This window comes from Alosa sapidissima, chromosome 23 (assembly GCF_018492685.1).
Source record: "Alosa sapidissima isolate fAloSap1 chromosome 23, fAloSap1.pri, whole genome shotgun sequence".
In the NCBI taxonomy this organism is placed as follows: domain Eukaryota; kingdom Metazoa; phylum Chordata; class Actinopteri; order Clupeiformes; family Clupeidae; genus Alosa; species Alosa sapidissima.
This window is the reverse complement of record NC_055979.1, coordinates 19,154,433-19,174,671: the sequence shown is the minus strand read 5'-3', so window position 1 is coordinate 19,174,671 and position 20,239 is coordinate 19,154,433. Positions and strand designations below refer to the sequence as shown.

Here is a 20,239-nt window from a genome sequence, read left to right as displayed (position 1 = left end):
GTGAAGTGCTGGGGGTGAGGCAGGAAATGAAAAAGCCTGTAAAAGCTGCACTCTTTTTGTCCTGCCGGTCCAACCCTGCTATGATGACGCAGTTGAAATGCCAGAGAAAGCACAAACACACACAGACACACAGACACACACACAGACACAGGTCTGTCCTCTAAATGAGCACAAATGTCTTAAGATGGATGCAACTTTCCATGTCATTTTGCACCTTATATTTGCTCCACCCCATTATGGCAGTGCTGTAGAAGTGCCAAAGATCATGTACACCCACATTCCAAATGACCTCCAGAGGGGGGTGAAATCCAAGAAGACAACAACTATCTGCTGTGAGATGACACTGTTTTGTGGGAGGGATACTTGAGACACAGCATGTCATTTAAACAGAGATGATGTGTCTTTGAGACTGGAGGAAACCTCAGTGGTGATGTTGAGCTCACTTCTCTCACAATGTAAGGACATTTAAGATTTGTGTATAGACCCTTTCATCAATAAAAACAAAAACAATGCTTGAACGTTCTATTTGGGCCCCAATCTACTTCCTCTGCATTAAGATAACATATGGAATGTTAAAAAGGAAGCCTTGTGGGGCCAATTATGATGCTGATAATGGAACTCTCTTGAAAGGGTCCATACTCATTTCTATATACTCATTTCAAAATCCTTCATCTTCAATGTGAATTATAATCTAAACCAGGGGTGTCCCAAACCTTTTGACTCAAGGGCCACACTGGGTTTTGAAAATTGGCCGGCGGGCCACACAACAAAAAAATAATGTGTATATACATATAATGTTTTGCATGTTGTTTAATTAATTTATAAATGGTGCACTGTCACTTTAAGACTCCTTTGCCAGCTCCACTAGCCTATGACTAGTGCTGTGCCTATGGCTCACAGTTTATAAATGGTCAGTGGGAACTACTGTTGCCATCGTGATTTCCTTTTAAAAGTTTCTTATAAAAAGGAGATATCAATTATCAACAGTAACAAGCCAGCTGGAACCTGTCGCACTCTCTCCCTCTCGTGCACGCTCAAATGCGTTCCCTATTAAATGGAGTAGCATAACATAGTTAGATCTGCTGCAATGGAGATACTATGCATCTCGATGTAACAAGCTGTTTTGACATTGACATGGTAAACGCTCTCTAAGAAGAGTGTAAAGCAGTTTGCAGTAGCCTAAAGTTAATCACAACGTCGTCTATGCTGGAAAAAAAATAGCGAGCAGCCTATGATAACCTAATTAATTAAATGCACGGCAAGCCGGATTAAAGTGTGTGGCGGGCCGGATCTATGATAAACTAATAAATGCTTGGCGGGCCCGCAGTTGGCCCGCGGGCCGTAGTTTGGACACCCCTGCTCTAAACCAAGGACAAATGGCAACTCTTTAAAATAAACCAGTTCTTCTCTAATTGTGGATTTTAAAGCAACACCAAAGAGTTTTTTTATACCTTAAAATAATGTTTCCAAAATCGTTTCAGTGGTTCATCAACTCGTAACAGGGTGAACGGCAATTCTGCATTCGCTTCGCGGCCCTGTATCAGCTATAACCGCACTATGTAAGTTTGCCAGATCGGGTAGCGGATCTGTAGTACGATGGAATGAGACATAAGAAACTACAAATTTGACGTGCGTGCGACAGAGGGAAAGTTCTTTGGTGTTGCTTTAAAAGCCTTTGAGATGTTACTTACCACAAGTAAAAAAATAAAAATAAAAAATAAACAAACACTATAAATAGATATGCAGTATGTCATTATGATAATGTATGCTCTTAGTCAAGGACACGGACAAGGACACACCAACTTAAAGACATCACTGGTGTGTTAAAGGAGAGAAAAGAGAAACCAATGGAGCGTTCACAGCAGAGATGAAGGCATACACTTGTCTATTTATATAAAAAGCACAACGAGTACAGGGTCAAAGGGTGGCATCAGCGGTGCTCGTAACTCAAGGAGACTCTCGTTGTGCGGGAAGACAAGAAATGAGTCACACTTTACGCAACGTCTCGGAGACCACACGCGGGAGAGTCGGAGACGTGAGGAATGGTGAGAAAAAAAATAAAACTAAAAGTTTCCAAGGTTAGAAGTCTCTCCAGCATCATCAGGCTCAGATGAAAAGAAGAAGGGGAAATGCATCTAAGCTGTACAAACTTTGCAAACATACAAACAAAGTCCACATACAAAAGACTTGATACAGATAAATAAATACATGCTGGGGGGAAAAAAATTGTTCAGCTTCATTTCATCGTGGTGAGCGTCTTGTAATTCTTCTTAGAACTGTCCTTAATAGAAACAACTACTGCAGTGGTACAAAATGGTCAACACTCCCCTTTCATATATATATATATATAAAACACTGTATGTCCTTATTCTTCAATAGCCGCTGGTATGAATGGTAGGCCACAGTCTACTTTCAATCAGGGAGGGTTTTTAAACAATTTTAAGGCCACATGTCAGAAGTTCCATCACATCGGTTTCCCTTGGACTAGGAGCCAATGCTCTTTGGCTGGACAGGAGTGTGAATGCACAGACTACGATCTCACTTCAAACAGACTGATAATAAAAACACTACAATTCTGTGACCACTGTTCCTAATAAAGGCATGAGTGGTATGAGCAGGTCAACTCTATAACTGTGCTTTCGCTTAGAGGTAATCATGTACAAGGCAAGATCAAGTTCACTTTCCATGAGATTAAACCCCGACTGCATGTAATGTTAAAAAAAAACATGGTTGATAGTGAAAATGTTTCTCACAAAATGTGCCTTTCCTCATGATATTACTATCTATTCTTTTTTATACATGATCCATCACCACACAAAAAAATCAATGTTAATCAGAAAAATGATCAATATGATATCTTCTCCAAAGTGCAGTCCAAGTTCCTGAGGGACATCTTTAAAATCTCAGAGAGTTGGAATGATTCTCCTGCTTGGAAAAGAAGAAAATCTTTAAAAAAAAAAAATAAAAAAAAAGTGATTTGCTTCATTTTTTTCCAGTTACATTTCTAGTCATACAAACAGGCAGAAATACACATGCAATAGAAAAATAAGCCTCTGTCTTCAGCTCAGAGGACTGGTACTGCAGAGAAAATGTCAATGACACTGGTGGGTCATAGGGTACGTGAAGGAGGGAGAGAGAGAGAGAGAGGGAGGGAGAGAGAGAGAGAGAGAGAGAGAGAGACGAGTGATAGAAACAGAGGGAGGGAGAGAAATATAGAAATGTAGATCAATAGAGTGTGAGAGACGAGCAGTATGTTTGACAGAATAAATGTGTGTGTCTGTTTCAGACAGTGAAGGGCACTGAGGCTATGAGATGTAGGCCAGCTTGTAAGCGTCCTGTGCGGCCTGCCCGATGTGTCCGTTGCGTGACGGGCTGAAGCTGGGCTCGGACATCAGCACCTGTGACGGGCTGAAGGGGGTCTCAGGGGTCTCCCGGCCCGAGCTGCCCTCCTCGCCCGGCTCCGCCGAAGCCGCTGACCCCTCCGCTCCAGGTCCGGCGGCAGATGCAGATCCAGGTTCTGCGTCGGGACTGGCTCTGGAGCAGGCGGACGCTGCCGCTCCTCCTGCTGGGTCATCGGAGTCCAGCTCCCCGCCGCTGAAGCCCAGAATCTCGGCCACGGAGCTGGGCAGGTCCTGGACAAGAGAGGAAAGAAATGCCATTGTAAGGGTGGGCACAACACAACTTTAATACAATATTTTTCTCGCTTCATCTCTCTCTCTCACACACACACACACACACAACTCTACGCTCTAAAACACACTAATCCCTTATATATACACACTCTTAAACACACACGTACACGCTCACACACACTCTAAAACACACTAAACCCTTATATATACACCCTTAAACACACATACACACACACACACATATATGGAATTCCAATCTTAATCAATGATTGTGACTCCACCAATTTAGCCAAAAGTCTTATCAGGGCCCAGCAGTCCCAATGCATTTTGTTTGCCTCTAAATGGAAAACGAAGAATCCATACAGCAGTGATGGGAATCGTTATTACATCTGTAGTAATACAATAATGTGCCTGCTTGTGTGCATGTGCTTACTGTGTGTGTGTGTGTGTGTGTGTGTGTGTGTGTGTGTGTGTGTGGCGACTGACCTTGCAGTTTTTCAGCTGGAGGCAGATGGCTTCAGCTTTGCAGAGGATTTCCTCAATGTTCAGCTTCATGGCGAGCTCGTTTATGTGCTGCAGGGGAGGAAGAGGAGGTGGGAGTCGGGGGATTAGAGCATGCGGGCGGCAGGCAGGCAGGCAGGCAGGCAGGCGCCTCGAGGCAGCTAGTCACGGCGGCCCTCACCCTCAGTCAACGCTCACAGGGACAGGGACACACACGCCTCATCATACAGTGGAGGGAATGAGGGCTCAGATAGAAAACTCTACCAGTACAAATGAATGTGAAAATAACATTATAATTACCAGTACACACACACACACAGCTCAAGAATATACAACCTATTCACAGATAACATTTATCAAATTGAGGAAATGTCTATGGCTACAGTTCCGACTCATAGGCTCTGGGAACAAGAGCTCAGGCTGAAGCCTCCCCCATAGGCTTAAAAACTACTAGAAATGATCCCATCATGACACATTACAAGTTGAAATGTGTATAAGAATACATATGATGTTCATGAATAGTGCCTAAGAATGGAGAAGTACAGAGAAAAATGCCCATGGCTACAGCTCCTAAAGCATCCCCGTGTCCTGCTCCTACAGGAGGGCATTCCCACACCACCTCTGCCTGGGCCGCTCACACCCGTTAAGGCCCTTCCCTGGGGCTCCTCCCCCTGCTGGGCCTTAAGTGCCAGCACTGCCACCCCACTGTGCACATTAAAAGAGCAGAAACAACTCCCCAAAGACCAGAGACAAAGGGGCATTTAGCGGGCTGGGGGTTGGGGTTGGGGTTGTTGTTGTTGTTGTTGTTGTTGTTGAGTGTGAGAGTGTAACAAAGTGTGTATAGATGTTTGTGTGTATGAGATGTTTGTGTGTGAGTCCCTGTGTACACTTGTGTTTGTGTATTGGCACGTGTGTGTGTGTGTGTGTGTGTGTGTGTGTGTGTGTGTGTACATGCACATTCATGACTCCGACCATGCCATTGCGGTTGTAATTATGGCTTGGCGCAGGGTACTATGTGGGCACAAAACAGAAGTGCTCTGCGGGGACGTAATGATGCCCTGTGCTTTTAATAAAGACTGAGGAGAGCCAGCCGCCTCTCATCAAATGCTCGCAAAACCTCGCAGCCTGGGAGGTTGGCATCACGGGCAAAGGGCTTGGCACTCCCCATAATTGAGGGCCCGGGAATGGAGCGGGCAGCCACCTTTTTGATGTTGGCATATCGGGTGCCTCGTGTGGAGGGGTTAGGATGGGGTGTCCTATTTTAAGGGGGGTTTTAAATACCGCTGAAAGCTCTCAAACTGGCCATTCACAGAGAGAGAGAGACTGCTGTGGTCTTCCAAGGGCCTTTTTTCACTTCAGTATGATGCTGTGCAAAATTGCTGTTTCCTCCGGTGGCGGAAAATAAATGTCTATTTGCCATGCATAATGTGTACACATGATGTGCTAATAGTTGCATATGCATAGTGTGTTCATATGTGTGTGTGGAGGCAAGTCCCTCCATTCGGCATTTTTTGGGTACTCATCGGGCATCTATTTCGGCAGAAATGCGCATGCGTAAGGCTTCTCGACACCAATCTTGCTCCATCGGCAAGATCACAACGCACGATGTCTTCACAACACACCACATGATTGGCATAATGTATTCACAACACAACACATGCTTGGCTCAATGTATTCACATGTCGACGTTTTGGCAGAAATGCACTTCCATCGCATTACAAATTATACTACATCTAGATCTCCTAGTATAGACCCTTTCAATCAGTTCCTAAAGGGTTTCCAGTTGAAACTTTCAAAACTAACACAGAAATGCGTTGAAATGAAAATGAATTGGACTTTAGCGTAATGCTCTACAAATGTCGACTTTAAAACTTGTTTTTTAATTTTTTTGTTTGTCACCAAATTATCATCATCATCATCATCAGCTCAATGTTGTTTTCTGTGCCACTGGAAACGCCTTAGGAACGCATGTTTGTTTATGCAGTTGAAAGGGTGTATAGCTTGATACGTTTGTGTCCACGTAGCTTGCATACTACGAAACAGCCCTTAAGCTAGGTGTGTGCACCTGCATGTCTATGTGAGAGTGCGCGTGTGTGTGCAGGACGGGTGTGTGTGCAGAACGGGTGTAAGCCGGCAGCCGAGGCAGGGTGGGCAGACCTTGAGGATCTCGTTGAAGCCGTAGCGCTCCTCCATAATCTTCTGCTTCTCGGCGTCCAAGATGGCGCAGCACACCAGCAGATGGAAGTTCTGGCAGGGCAGACCCGTCCACATCACCTGACCACAGCAAGGAGAGGAGAAGAGAGGGAGGGAGGAGAGAGAGGAAAGGACAGAGTGAGAGAGGGAGAGAGAGAGAGAGAGAGAGAGATTTAACATTCCTTTATTAAACCACGGTCATACCTTACCCTTCAGTATTACACCCACAACTCATCAGTAACTTCACACATCAACAACATCCCTTACTTTGAAAAAAAAACATGAATCAATTTATAATAAGAGAGAAAGGGTATTGTAAACCAAGAGAGAGGGGGCAGAGAGGTAGAGAGAGAGAGATGGTGTAAAAAACATAGTGATGTGGAGAGAAAGGCAGATAGAGAGATGCAAAATGAGGGGATGAGGGGAAAGGAAGAAAGGGAGAGAAGGATGGACAAAGGGGCCGTGCACACGATGCCGGTTTTTGTGAAACCGGTGAGGTTTTGTTAACGGTTACGCCTTGCATGTACACGACGCCGGCAGTTTAGGAGACTGAAACCGACAGCTTTTGAAACCGGCTTCCGAAGTGGGAACTTTTGAAACCGCCAGCTAACTTTCGCCGTGTAGACGCCTGTAGGTGCGAAGCCGGCAACTTCATGACAACATAGCCCCAGCCCCTCTCAACTCAGCCACGGCACTCGACCTGACATGTTGCTTGTCAAAACAAACCAAACCATTTATTTATCATATTAAAATGTTTTTCTTTCCCCTGTCATGATTTATGTGCACAATGTAGCCTATCAGCCTTTAGTGGCTAAGTTAGAAGCACACGTTAGCTTAACTTAGTTAAACATTAGCTTACTGCATGTTAGTGTTTTCTCCAGTGGTGCTAAGACCTAATGCAATGCGTAGGCTAAGCATTTGAAATTTCACATAGCAGTCACATACTTTGAAAATGAACTTTATTAGTTTAACAGTTGAATTGAAAACCGAATTGTCTGTAGTCTCCTTATTTCATGCGACTGCTTAACCAGAGCACTTAATAGACATTCTCTGGCTTAACAAACTGTTTCAACAATGTTTTCTTCTACGCGATTCACGCGAAATTATCGTGAAGTTTCTGCACAGCGGCGCCATCGACTGGTCTGGCATATGCACTACAGCACATTTAGCCGGTTACACCTCTGTGTGTACACGCGAGGTTTTTTCTTGCCGGAGTCGTTAAAGGTGTGAAAGCGGTAAGAGAAAATCCACCCGGCGGTGTCGTGTAAACGGCAAAAGAGAGAGGGAGAGAGAGAGAGATTTAACATTCCTTTATTAAACCACTGTCATACCTTACCCTTCAGTATTACACCCACAACTCATCAGTAACTTCACACATCAACAACATCCCTTACTTTGAAAAAAAAAACATGAATCAATTTATAATAAGAGAGAGGGGGCAGAGAGGTAGAGAGAGAGAGATGGTGTAAAAAAACATAGTGATGTGGAGAGAAAGGCAGATAGAGAGATGCAAAATGAGAGGGGATGAGGGGAAAGGAAGAAAGGGAGAGAAGGATGGACAAAGAGAATGGAGGTGAAGGACAAAGAAAGCAGGAGGGGAAAGAGAGAAAGAGAAAGAAAGAAGGAAGGAGAGATTGATCACTCACTAAGAGAGCGAGATGATCGTGCCAGTTGCAGGTCTGCAACTTATTTATTTATGTTTGGCAGAGGGGGAACAAATTACTGAGAGCGTAATTAAATGGATTTTTAATTGATTTTCTCCCTTCCTCCTTCAAAAGCTGGCGGTCAATCTGCTGTTGGGTGCCTCCGGTCAACACCCGCCACACACACACACACACACACACACAATTTAAAAAAAAAGAGAGTGTGATGTGTCTGCAGTGTTGCCTTGGGAAAGGCAGCAAACACAAACACATCATAAAACACGTGAGGATCACTAATCAACCAGATCCAATAACAAGGGAGAACAGGAGAGAGTTTATGTCCCAGGGAACAACGTGTACCCTCCAGTCAAAATATAGAGAGCTGTGCATGTGTCTGTGTGTGTGTGTGTGTGTGTGTGTCTGGATGTGTGTGTGTGTGTGACATCAGATTCAACTGCAGTGGATGCTATTAATTGTCTAACAAATGTCAAGTGTCAACATACATGCACTCATGTATGCATGATGGTATAACTGTATTTCAGGGTGAGTGTGTGGGTGAGTTTGCCTAGTGTGAGTGTATATGAGTGGGAATGTGTGTCGGGATGTGTGTGCATGTGTGTGTCTGGATGTGTGTGCGTGTGTGTGTTTTTGCACCACTAACCTCCCACAGGCGCTGCACATCATGGAAGCTGAACTCCCGCTTGAAGCGAATCAACAACCAGCGGAAACAGAAGTACAGGTAGCCAGAGTCCTGCGACTCTGAGAGAGAGAGAGAAAGACAGAGAGAGAAAGAGAGAATACAGACAAAGTGAGAAAGACAGATAAAGAAAGAGATTAAAGACAGACAGACAAGACAAGAGAGAGGTGAAGATTATTCATCATCTCAACAGCAACACATCGGATAAAAAACATGTACAGCACTGCCGTTGATGTATCGATTTCGGCTGAGACCCTGAGACCCTGCCAGAAAGGTCTCCCGGGTTTATGTAACTCTGCATCACCAGGACGGTCGTGAAGGTCAATAAACCCAGCGCTGTCATGCGCTAAAGGACAAATCTGGAGATTTTTCACATAGATCTCCGCTTCTCGAGGTCACTGAATACTGTCGGTACGACAGCTAAAGCAGTCAGGCAGCTACAGCGCTATACTCTGGGGGCATGAGCATGGGGGCTCACAGACGCCCCCACAGTGTAGCGCTCTAGCTGCACTACAGAGAAATGAGAATCTATGTGGAAAAAACGCCAGATTTATCCTTTAAGTAGCCAGTCCCTGGAAAGAGAGACAGATGGACAAATGCTGACAGGGCGTCTCAAGAGAAGCCAAAAACCTGGGGGAAAAAATCCAGAAAAACAATGATGCTCTCCATCTTCTCCACTTGCCCAAATTCCCCTACATCTAACCTTTCCTGCTCAAATTAAAGCCATAAATAACTGCACTTTTATTTGCATATTATTGGACTTTGCTTGTTTATTGTTCTTGGGAGGGCTCTAAATTGCAGGACCTTCTGTTTGTGGCTTAGACGCCGATAAGTTTTTCACATCTCTTCATGTGTGAGCCTGAGAGTGTGTATGTGTATGTGTGTGTGTGTGTGTGTGTGTGTGTGTGTGTGTGTGTGTGTGTGGAGGATTAAAGGGGGAAATTAATCAGGAGAAATAATGACTATAAACTAGGAAGCGATACATCACTGTCCCCGAGTCTGCTGTCGTCACGCTGGGAGGGGAGGAGTCTTGTGCGAGGCCGTTGTGGAGCGCTGCTGGTCCACTGGCCTGTGTCCGGCAAATGACGCCAGCACACGCTTCAGTTCCTGTCCGGTCCTACTTCCTACACGATGACTTGACTTCTGATAAAGTGTTCTCAAACTCTCTTCACCTTCTATCTTTTGCTGAGTCTGTAGGTGTGAGCGTGAGCGTGAGCATGCAGGAATGTCTGTGTGTGCATGTGAGACAGAGAGAGAGAGAGAGAGCACGCGAGAGAGGGAGAGAGAGAGAGAGAGAGAGAGAGAGAGTGGGAGAGGGAGAGAGAGTGGGAGAGAGAGGGAGCACGCGAGAGAGAGAGAGATAGAGAGAGCACGCGAGAGAGCGAGAGAGAGAGAAAGAGAGAGAGAGAGAGAGAGAGGGAGGGAGAGAGAGTGAGTGTGTGTGACTGATGCAGTGTATGTATGTGTGAAATCAGGATGAGTATTTGAATGTGTGTGCGCGCGTGTGTGTGTGTGTTTGTGTAGGTTGCAAGTTCTGTCATAGGCTGTATACAACTCTGCTATGGTAATCACCACACTGCATCCTGATAAGTCCTTCACAACAGTGGGGACGGGCCAATCAGATACAAGACATATGCAGCACGGCCTCCGGACAATAGGACGAGACGAAATATCTCTGCACGTTATGGGTTTGGAAAGATGAATATAGCACACATTCATCCCTTCTCTTGTTTCTGGGCCACGACCACCGTCCCAGTTTCTGCCTGGCTGAAGTTGGCTCCTTCTCCCCGGCTGCGAGTGGAGAGGCTGGCATGGGCTACTCCGCTGCGAAGGGCTTAAGTAAGTGACGATGGCCGCGCACGTGTCCAGGGTTCATTAGCAAACTCCTGGCATTTGTTTAGCACTTTCTTGCCAATGGCAGCACATGGCAAACCCACAACCCCAAAAGGCTTTCTGAGCTCCAGAAGTGTCACACTTTTTATAATATGTGCTAAAATAGACTTATATAAAGTGAGCCACACATTTGAGTGGGCCACACATTTGACGACTAATTGAAAGGCTAAACGCATTGTACTGTTAAATGATGCTATATGATTACAGCAGGCCTCTGCCTAACCTAATGCAAGCCCATTCGAAGGCCTGAACGTCTTTACAAGCTTTGTCATAGATTAGAACAAAATAAATGTTACCTTCATATTGCAATCAACCTAAATACAGCTGCAACTTTTAGCCTATTTACCTTGCAGCATGTCATTTGTCTTATTTATGCAGCATATATCGCAGCTATTTCTTTTTATTTCCTTGTTTTGTTTTTGTTTAGTTTATTGTCCAGAAGGTGCTGTGGGAGATTAAAGCAGTTTGCAGGCCAGGTCGGGCCGACGGACCGTTATGTTGCCTATGTGTGTGCTACAAAGTAATGTGTACTTACTCACTTCATCAACTGAGTACAAAGCACTCAAATACTGATTTAATTACATTGTACAGGTAATATTGTTATAAGTTAAAGGGACACCAGGCAAGCCTGATGCTTTTTCTCTACGAAACTCCTCCTCGCTCGGTCTGAAGCGTCTTCAGTCAAGGGTTTTCGCTGCTTCTTCGCCGGCTCTGCCATTATACACACGTTTGCAACAATCGCTAGCGTTTCGTTAGCCTGCCTCTGTGCTGTAAACTGATCCTGCTTCGGTCGGCGGGTAGGATACACCGAATTTGCAAGTGGGATATTCTTCCTACAGGCAGTAGGGGCGGGCAAGAGAGCCTTCATTCGCCCCGTAATGAGTCATTTAACCATATTACGAAGATGATTAATTAACACGAAAACGTTGTCTGGTGTCCCTTTAATATGGAAGTTATTACTGTTGTTAGGATAAAAAAGAAATGCAATAACACATAATACAATCTGATGTGCATATTGCTAATGTTATGTATTTGCACTGTAAAAAATTGTAGCCTACCACTACTCTATTTAACAAACAGGAGAAGTGCAGGACATTATTATTATTAAAAATACACACTGTTATTCAATACTAAATCAAGCTGTCAGATGTAGTTCCAGAAAGTGAGGAAATAAAGCGTTAGTTACTGAGGTAGTTCCAGAAGGCGAGGTAATAAAGCGTTAGTTACCGAGGTAGTATAAGTAAGTATAAGTATAAGTATAAATACTCTTTTGATCCCGTGAACACACAGTGAGGTGAAGCACACACTAATCCCGGCGCAGTGAGCTGCCTGCAACAACAGCGGTGCTCGGGGAGAAGTGAGGGGTTAGGTACCTTGCTCAAGGGCACTTCAGCCGTGCCTACTGGTCGGGGTTCGAACAGGCAACCCTCCGGTTACAACTCCGAAGCGCTAACCAGTAGGCCACAGCTGCCCCTAATAAGGGATGTGCACCGTTCCTGGAGTCACTGCAATACCGGGTCAATGGGTGGAGCGGACGGAGCAAGCCCCTCTTCCGTCTCCCTGTTCCAAAAATCAGATTAATATATGGTCCTCGGGTAGAGGACATATCAGATATTAAACTGATAAGAACAGATACTACACTTGATCTTAGCCAAAAGGCGAGAAGCGATCCAGAAGGTGAGGTAATAAAGTGTTAGTTAGTGAGGTAGTTCCAGAAGGGCAAAGTAATAAAGTGTTAGTTACCGAGGTAGTGCCAAAGGGCGAAGTAATAAAGCGTTGGTTACCGAGGTAGCTCCAGAAGGCGAGGTAATAAAGCGCTAGTTACCAAGGTAGTTCCAGAAGGCGAGGTAATAAAGCGCTAGTTAACAAGGTAGTTCCATAAGGCGAGGTAATAAAGAGTTAGCTACCGAGGTAGTTCCAGAAGACGAGGTAATAAAGCGTTAGTTACCGAGGTAGTTCCAGAAGGCGAGGTCAAGCAGGCGGAGCAGAGTGCTGAGTTGGATCAGCTGGGTCTTCATGCCCTGCATCTGCTCCTCAAAGTTGCTGTGCTGGGAAAACACAAACAAAATAAACAAACATGAAATAACAGCATTAGTTATATTTACAAATTGGTCTTCATACCCTGCATCTGTGCCTAAAAGTGTTTGTGTTTAGAAAAGATAAACCAGCAAACAAATGAAATAACCACATTTTAATGTTAATAGCGGGGTTTTCATGATCTACATATTCTGCTCAAAGTTCCTGTGCTTTGAGTGGACAACAAATAAATACATAATTAATAAGCAAACAACAACAATAACAATAGCCTTGAGTGCAGCAGCAAGAACAATACAGGCCATAACAGAATTAGAGAATGTCCATACTGGAGTGTAGAATGCTGCACCTTGCAATTAGGCTTGCCTTCACCTGCGATCGCTAAGTCAATACTGAGTCAAGTTTCCAGATTAAATAAAAGGGTGTTGATGTGTGGATGCTTTATAGATCAGTGTGTTGATGGCTGAGAGACTGGAAACCCCTGTGTTGATTTGTTGTGTTGCATAGTCTGGGAAAACAAGAGTGGTGCCAGGTGCTGGCGCGTTCAGATGGGAAATTATGCAATGATGGCTGTTTACTACAGTAAATCTGCCGGGTGCCGCGCCGTTCGGAAAGCAATGAATGCTTAATGAATGCCAAATCCACTCAAAAGAGATCGGTCTGCCAAGACTGGGCCACAGGAAACTTTAGAGGAAAACTTTGGATGGATACGCACTGGGCAACATTATGGTTAACACTTCTGTCAGCAGTTATTGGTGTAACTGGTGGGCCTTTGCCAGTGGCCAAATCAACATTCAATTCTTGAATATTGTGAAGATAGCTTTTCTCCATGGTGCCAAGAACTGTAAAAAAACAAACGGTGGAAGAACACTAATGCATAACACAAACACAAACTTTCCCCGTTAGAGATTCTCACGACACTACACATTATAAGAATGCAGTTGTACACATTGCAGAAATACCCACAGACCAAGATCACAGGTCAAGCTTTCCATGCACCTTAAGGACAGTCATCTCTTTCTCTCAGTATGCCTCTCCACTACTCTAGATAGAGGCCACAGCGCATCAACAGCCAACTCAGCCTTTTTTCCTCCCTCCTTTGACACGACAGAAAGACGGATAGAGAATCAGCATGGACGAGAGAGAGAGAGAGGATGGGAAGATGTCAGAGAAAGAGGTGGCGTCTCTTACCATCTGATCCATGAAGGACACAAAACACCAGAAGGCGTCCACTTCATTCTCCATCACGAAGAGGACAGGCGAGAGCAGGTCACTCATCCCCTGGACATACCCTGCTCGGGGGGTAAAAGGAAGAGGAAGAGGAAGAACCATTAGTGTGTGCAGGCCCAAGTTTTAGCTGAAAGGCTTTGGTAGTGAAAGGACTGTAGTGCCTGCAGTGAGAGGGAGAGAATAGGAAGTGTAGGCTCAGGTGATGTTTAGCTTGAGAGGCTTTACAGAGACCTTGGAGGAAGGCTGCAACCAAGGCCGTGAGCTTACCCAGGTCGAAGTCGTACATGCAGTAGGTCATAAGGACGTCGTGTAGGAGGATCAGGCCGGGGTTGTCGTCACCCTCGAAGAAAGGATTGGTCCGGTCTGTCCTGTTCACGTCCTTTTCTGAAAGAGACAGACAGAAACAAAGAAAGATGAGGAAGATGAGGAAAATGAGAGTGCAAAGATGGAGTGGTAAAGGGAGAAAAAGAGAAAAGAAGAAAAGAAGTCAAAATCATTAAGAAAGGGAGAGAGTGATAGAGAGAGAGAGAGCCAAGGACGACTGTTAGGCTCAATCTGTGATAAGATGGATGGATCTCGACTGCCGATCAATCACCCAAATCCTGCTTTTAAAGTCTACGTGCAGAGTCTGACTCATTGTTCTCCATCGGACATTTTTGGATTAGAGAAAAAATAAATATATTAAAAGTCCTGAAACTAGAACTTTTTAAAAAGTGCAACTTGACATAGAAAAGCGCATAACCAATTCCCTGTCGCCGGGCACCGCAGGGCTATTTCCATATTCATTTGCTCGACACATGCCAACACTCTTGCTCCCTCACCTCTCTGACTAAGGGTTTCGCGGCAATCAAACACACCACTCCAACTCCCTGCAACACTTCCCAGCCAAACACCTTCGCCACACCCGCCCCCAAAAAACAAGGAGAGTTGTGGGAGGAGAAAAGTGCTGAGGGTGGTCGTTTGACGAGGCGGGTCAGTTCCAGACCGGTTCTCGGTCCTTGGCGGAGGCTCAGTCTGAGACTGTGTAAGCGGGTGGTGGGCCTCTATCGATGCCGGCACGGCCGCAGCGGCCGGTGAAGGGCGTGCGAAGGCCGATAAATAAAACATGGCAGCAATCAGCCGGCAGATTGATTTTCTGGCCAAGAGCGGCGGGAGCTAGGGCATGAGTGTGTGTGTGTGTGTGTGTGTCTGTCTCTATGTGAATAAGTGTGTGTGTGTGTGTGTGTGTGTGAGTGTCTATGTGAATAAGAGTGTGTGTGTGTGTGTGTGTGTGTGCGCGCGTGCTACCACTAAGGCTGATTTGGGAAACAGCTGAACACAATTAGGCCAGAGAGTGAGGGGAAGCCAACGCGAGGACAGGTGTGTCCGCACGGGACAGAGGACAGGCAGCCAAATCAGCCGCTACGCTAGCGCTAGTCACATTAGCATTCCCACTGCTACCGGGATCAAAGCCGCTCCCACTACACACTGCTGATAAAAAACAACAGGACTTGTGACCAATTCAGACAATAAGCCTAACGCCACTGCATACTAACAACAGGTACCAGGCCACTGAGAGAACAGCTGAGGTTGGGATTAGTGGACTGGGTTTGAAAGGCGGCCATGTTGCCCTTACCTCTTCAATCCTCAATGACAGAGAGCAAAAAAGTCGTTTTTAAAGTGACTGAACTGGATTTCTGTGACTAAGTGCAAAGAAAATGTGTGTGGTTGCATTAAGGTGTGTGGTGTTTAGAATAAACAGAGTAAGTGTGTGTGTGTGTGTGTGTGTGTGTGTGTGTGTGTGTGTGTGTGTGTGTGTGTGTGTGTGTGTGTGTGTGTGTGTGTGTGTGTGTGTGTGTGTGTGTGTGTGTGAGTGAGTGAGTGAGTGAGTGAGTGAGTGAGTGAGTGAGTGAGTGAGAGAGAGAGAGAGAAACATATGTGTTGTGTGCTACATGTCAGGAATGTGTGTATGTATGTTTGTATGGGTGGGTATGTGAAGGGGAGGTCATGCATGTGTGGTAACCATATGTAGATTGTGGCATGTGACCATATGTGCAGAACATACAGTATGTACAGTTAGGCAGTGTGTGTGTGTGTGTGTGTGTACTGACCAATGAGACTCCTGTGGTCCCTCAGTTTAGTGTTCCTCTTCTCCTGCTCCTCACTGACCGACTTCCACTGCAGCTTCATACGGAAGTATTCATCCCTTCATCAGGCAAGATACAGAAAAAAGAAAGAGAGAGAAAAGGAGAGGGATGGAGAGAGAGAGAGAACAAGAAAGAGGGAAACAACAGGGAGAAAAGAGAGAATACAGAAGGAGGGAAGGAAAAAAACAGAAGAAATGGAGAGACAGTGACCGGGAGGAAAGGATGGCAAGATGCCAAGAAAAAGAGAAAGAGAGGGGGAGAGAGTAAGAGTGAAAGAGAGAACGAGGGGGAGAGAGAGACAGAGGGGGTGTGAACAGGGCTGAGGGTAATCATCAGTGTGTGCCAGCCTGAGTGCTGGGTGGTGCTGCTGTGGGGGGTCCTGCATTATGGATGAGGCTCTGGGGCCGCGGGGGCCCGTGACTGACAGGACCCGCTGGAGGACAGACAGGACCCAGGGGTGAGCTGCGGCCTTGCGTGGGTGGGCCAGAACACACTCCAGGACACACACACACACACACACACACACCAGAAGCAGCCGGTCTGCCGGTCGGTATGCCTCCCTCCCTCCCTGCCTGCACCGCTGAGTGAACTGGGGCTTGACTAGTAACACAAGGCCCGACACGCCTGTCCACTAGACAGTCCCGAGAAAGAGACTCGTCGGTTTCATCAGTGCCACAGAGCGGAACATCAGTTACTCATCACAGACGATATGCAGTTACAGTGGAGACTGCAACAGCACTTATATCAATAGCCTAGAGACTAGACATTATTATATGTTTGCAGCGGTAATTACATGAAAATATTTTATCGTAGAACTTTGGGAAATCCCATTCAAGCCAATGGAATGTTCTACTTGCCTTGTGAAGAGCCATGTAATAACAAAAAAAGAATCCCGATTAGCCTAAAGAAAATGATCCATTATCTATTGTTATGAAAGAGACTAAAGCATTGAGGCCGCATGGCAGGAATTGAATGGTGTCTGAGCAGGAAGACAAGCTTATTGATTTCACTCATATTATGTAGCCTAAAATCGTAATAAGCAGGCAGTCTTTTGAAATATGTTTACTCTTACAGAAAGAAAAACACACACACACACACACAGGGACCGAGAAAGATAAAGACACATGTACACACACTATTATGTAGAACTTAGTAGAACTGGATTTGGATCCAAGATGGCGGCGCGTACACACGCAGCGACCTCTCTCTGTCCTAACCGTACGGTGTTTTGTTCGTTTAAAAAGTGTTTGTCCGAAAGTTTTACGTGTTCGTCTCGTCTTACTACGTCGTACTACAAGTACAGCAGGCAGTTTTTAATCGACATCTGCAAAAGCAAGTTTTGCAGCGTTCTGGACTTTGCAACAGAGACGCTAAAGGAACTCGGACTACTCCGGCCTGCAACAACACCGGACTCGCCTGCTACTCCTCCCCCGGAAAGAAAGCGTCGGAAGCGGTGTGCGAGGAAGCAGAAGAGGGGCAAGCGCGGAGGCGTCCGGGCCAGGCTAGCGGCCAGCCCAACTCGCCCAGCCATACCATCCATTCTCCTGGCAAATGTACGATCACTGGACAACAAAATGGATCACATACGACTGCTGAGATCAACGAACCGGACAGTAAGTAACTGCTGTGTGCTCGTCTTCACTGAGACTTGGTTAAATGACAACATTCCGGACTCTGCTGTACAACTGGAGCAGCTAGCATGCTATCGAGCAGACAGGGCCATTGTAAAGGGAGGTAAATCACGAGGAGGAGGAATCTGTGTTTACATCCGTGACGAATGGTGCCGGGACACTGTAGTAGTATGCAAACACTGCTCACCACTGGCAGAGTTTATGATCATAAAGTGCCGTCCTTTTTACCTGCCAAGGGAAATTACTGCGATTCTGTTAGTCGCAGTATACATCCCGCCTACCAACAACAACAGCGATAAGAACGCGGCTCTCAGTGAACTGTACCAGGCTGTCAGTGAACAACAGACGGCACACCCAGACGGTTTCACCATCTTCACTGGAGATTTTAACCATGCTGATCTTAAAACTGTACTTCCAAAGCTACACCAGCATGTTGATTTTCCAACAAGAGGAGATAACATCCTGGACCTGGTCTACACTACACACAAAGGAGCATACAAAGCCACCCCCCTCCCCCACATTGGACTTTCAGACCACATAACTGTTATGCTAATGCCCGCATACAGACAAAGGGTAAAAGCGAACAAACCGGTTCGTAAGCAGGTAAAAGTGTGGCCTGAGGGAGCCTCCGATGCTCTTCAAGACTGCTTTGACACAACAGACTGGGAAATGTTTAAGCAGGCAGCCACTTACAACAACCGGACAGACATAGAAGAGTATACAGACACTGTAACCTCTTACATCACCAAGTGCATCGATGATGTGACCCACACAAAAGACATCATCACTCGGGCCAACTGGAAGCCATGGCTGACAGGGGATGTCCTCAGGCTGCTGAGGGCCAGAGACAAAGCCTACAGAGCTGGGGATGAAGCTGGCATGAGAACAGCGAGAGCCAACCTGTCCCGTGGCATCAAGGAAGCAAAAAAGGAATACACTCTCAAGATAACCACCCACTTCAAAGACAGCAGGAACGCACAAAGCCTATGGCAGGGCATTCAGGCCCTCACGGACTACAAGCCCGCGCCACAGAGCTGTGAGAGCAACATCCCTCTGCTCAACAACCTGAACCGCTTCTTTGCTCGCTTTGAAGCACAAAACAGCACCTGCCCACAGAAGACCCATCCCCCTCTACATGAGCAGCCCCTGTGCCTCTCTGCCGACAGCGTGAAGAGGACACTTGCTGCTATCAACACCCGTAAGGCAACAGGTCCAGACAACATCCCAGGTCGTGCGCTGAAGGACTGCGCAGGGGAGCTTAAGGATGTCTTCACAGACATCTTTAACACTTCCCTGAAGCAAGCCATCGTCCCATCATGTTTCAAAGCTGCCACCATCATACCTGTGCCGAAGAAAACTGCTCCATCCTGCTTCAATGACTACCGCCCTGTGGCACTGACACCCATCATCATGAAGTGCTTTGAGCGGCTTGTCATGTCACATATCAAAGCCATTCTCCCCCCCACCCTGGACCCCTTCCAGTTTGCATACCGAGCCAAGCGGTCTACAGAGGATGCAATCTGCTCTGCCCTCCACCCAGCCCTCACCCACCTGGAAAAAAGAGACTCATATGTGAGATTGCTGTTTATAGACTTCAGTTCTGCATTCAACACCATAATACCACAACAACTCATCTGCAAACTGGACAAACTGGGACTCAGTACCTACCTCTGCAACTGGCTACTGGACTTCCTCTGTCAGAGGCCCCAAGTAGTACGTGTTGGCAACAATACCTCAAGCAGCATCACACTGAGCACAGGGGCCCCCCAAGGCTGCGTGCTCAGTCCGCTGCTCTTCACCCTGCTGACGCATGACTGCACTGCAACCTACAGCAACAATCACATAGTGAAATTTGCTGACGACACAACTCTGGTGGGTCTCATCACCAAGGGCGACGAGACCCAATACAGGTTGGAGGTCGACCATCTGACCACGTGGTGCAGGGACAACAACCTCCTGCTGAACGTCAGCAAGACCAAAGAGATTGTTGTTGACTTCCGGAGAGGTCACACCCAACACCTGCCACTGACCATCGACGGTGCTGTGGTGGAGAGAGCGAGCAGCACCAAATTCCTGGGGGTGCACATCAGCGAAGACCTCTCCTGGACCACCAACACTGCATCACTGGCGAAGAGAGCTCAGCGCCGCCTGTACTTCCTGCGGAAACTCAGGCGAGCAAGTGCTCCACCAGCCATCATGACCACATTCTACCGAGGCACCATTGAGAGCATCCTCTCCAGCTGTATCGCTGTGTGGGGCGGAAGCTGCACTGAATACAACAGGAAAGCCCTGCAGCGCATAGTGAACACAGCTGGAAGGATTATTGGTGCTTCACTCCCCTCCCTGAAGGACATTTACACCACCCACCTCACCCGCAAGGCGACCAAAATTGTGAGTGATGCAAGTCACCCCGCTCACAATCTGTTCGATCTACTGCCCTCTGGGAAGAGGTACAGAAGCCTGCGCTCCCGCACTACCAGACTCACCAACAGCTTCATACACCAAGCTGTAAGGATGCTGAACTCTCTCCCTCCTCTCCCCCCTCCACCCTCAGCTACATAACATCCTGGACATTGGACCCACAATGGCCGCGTGCACTACTCCACTTGCACACTTGCACACTTGTACACTTTACAACTTGTTGTTGTCCTGAAAACAC

At 46.5% G+C, this 20,239-nt stretch overlaps 1 protein-coding gene and 1 non-coding gene across 2 annotated transcripts in view; both read right to left on the bottom strand.

Annotated features, from left to right (window-relative positions):
- Positions 1-1,868: 1,868 nt before the first annotated feature.
- LOC121698179 (TBC1 domain family member 15-like) overlaps positions 1,869-20,239 on the bottom strand; it is a 48,732-nt gene continuing 30,361 nt past the window's right edge. Inside the window, exons 10-17 of the mRNA XM_042080027.1 lie at positions 15,914-16,008; positions 14,091-14,207; positions 13,785-13,885; positions 12,508-12,607; positions 8,631-8,728; positions 6,291-6,407; positions 4,119-4,205; positions 1,869-3,632 (exon numbers count right to left, since the gene is read on the bottom strand). Coding sequence (XP_041935961.1) covers positions 3,306-3,632; positions 4,119-4,205; positions 6,291-6,407; positions 8,631-8,728; positions 12,508-12,607; positions 13,785-13,885; positions 14,091-14,207; positions 15,914-16,008 — 1,042 coding nt within the window. The 3' untranslated portion in view covers positions 1,869-3,305. The remainder of the gene's footprint in view (positions 3,633-4,118; positions 4,206-6,290; positions 6,408-8,630; positions 8,729-12,507; positions 12,608-13,784; positions 13,886-14,090; positions 14,208-15,913; positions 16,009-20,239) is intronic.
- Positions 12,040-12,229, bottom strand: LOC121699099. The gene has a single exon (XR_006026950.1). It is a non-coding gene; the product is annotated as a U2 spliceosomal RNA (small nuclear RNA).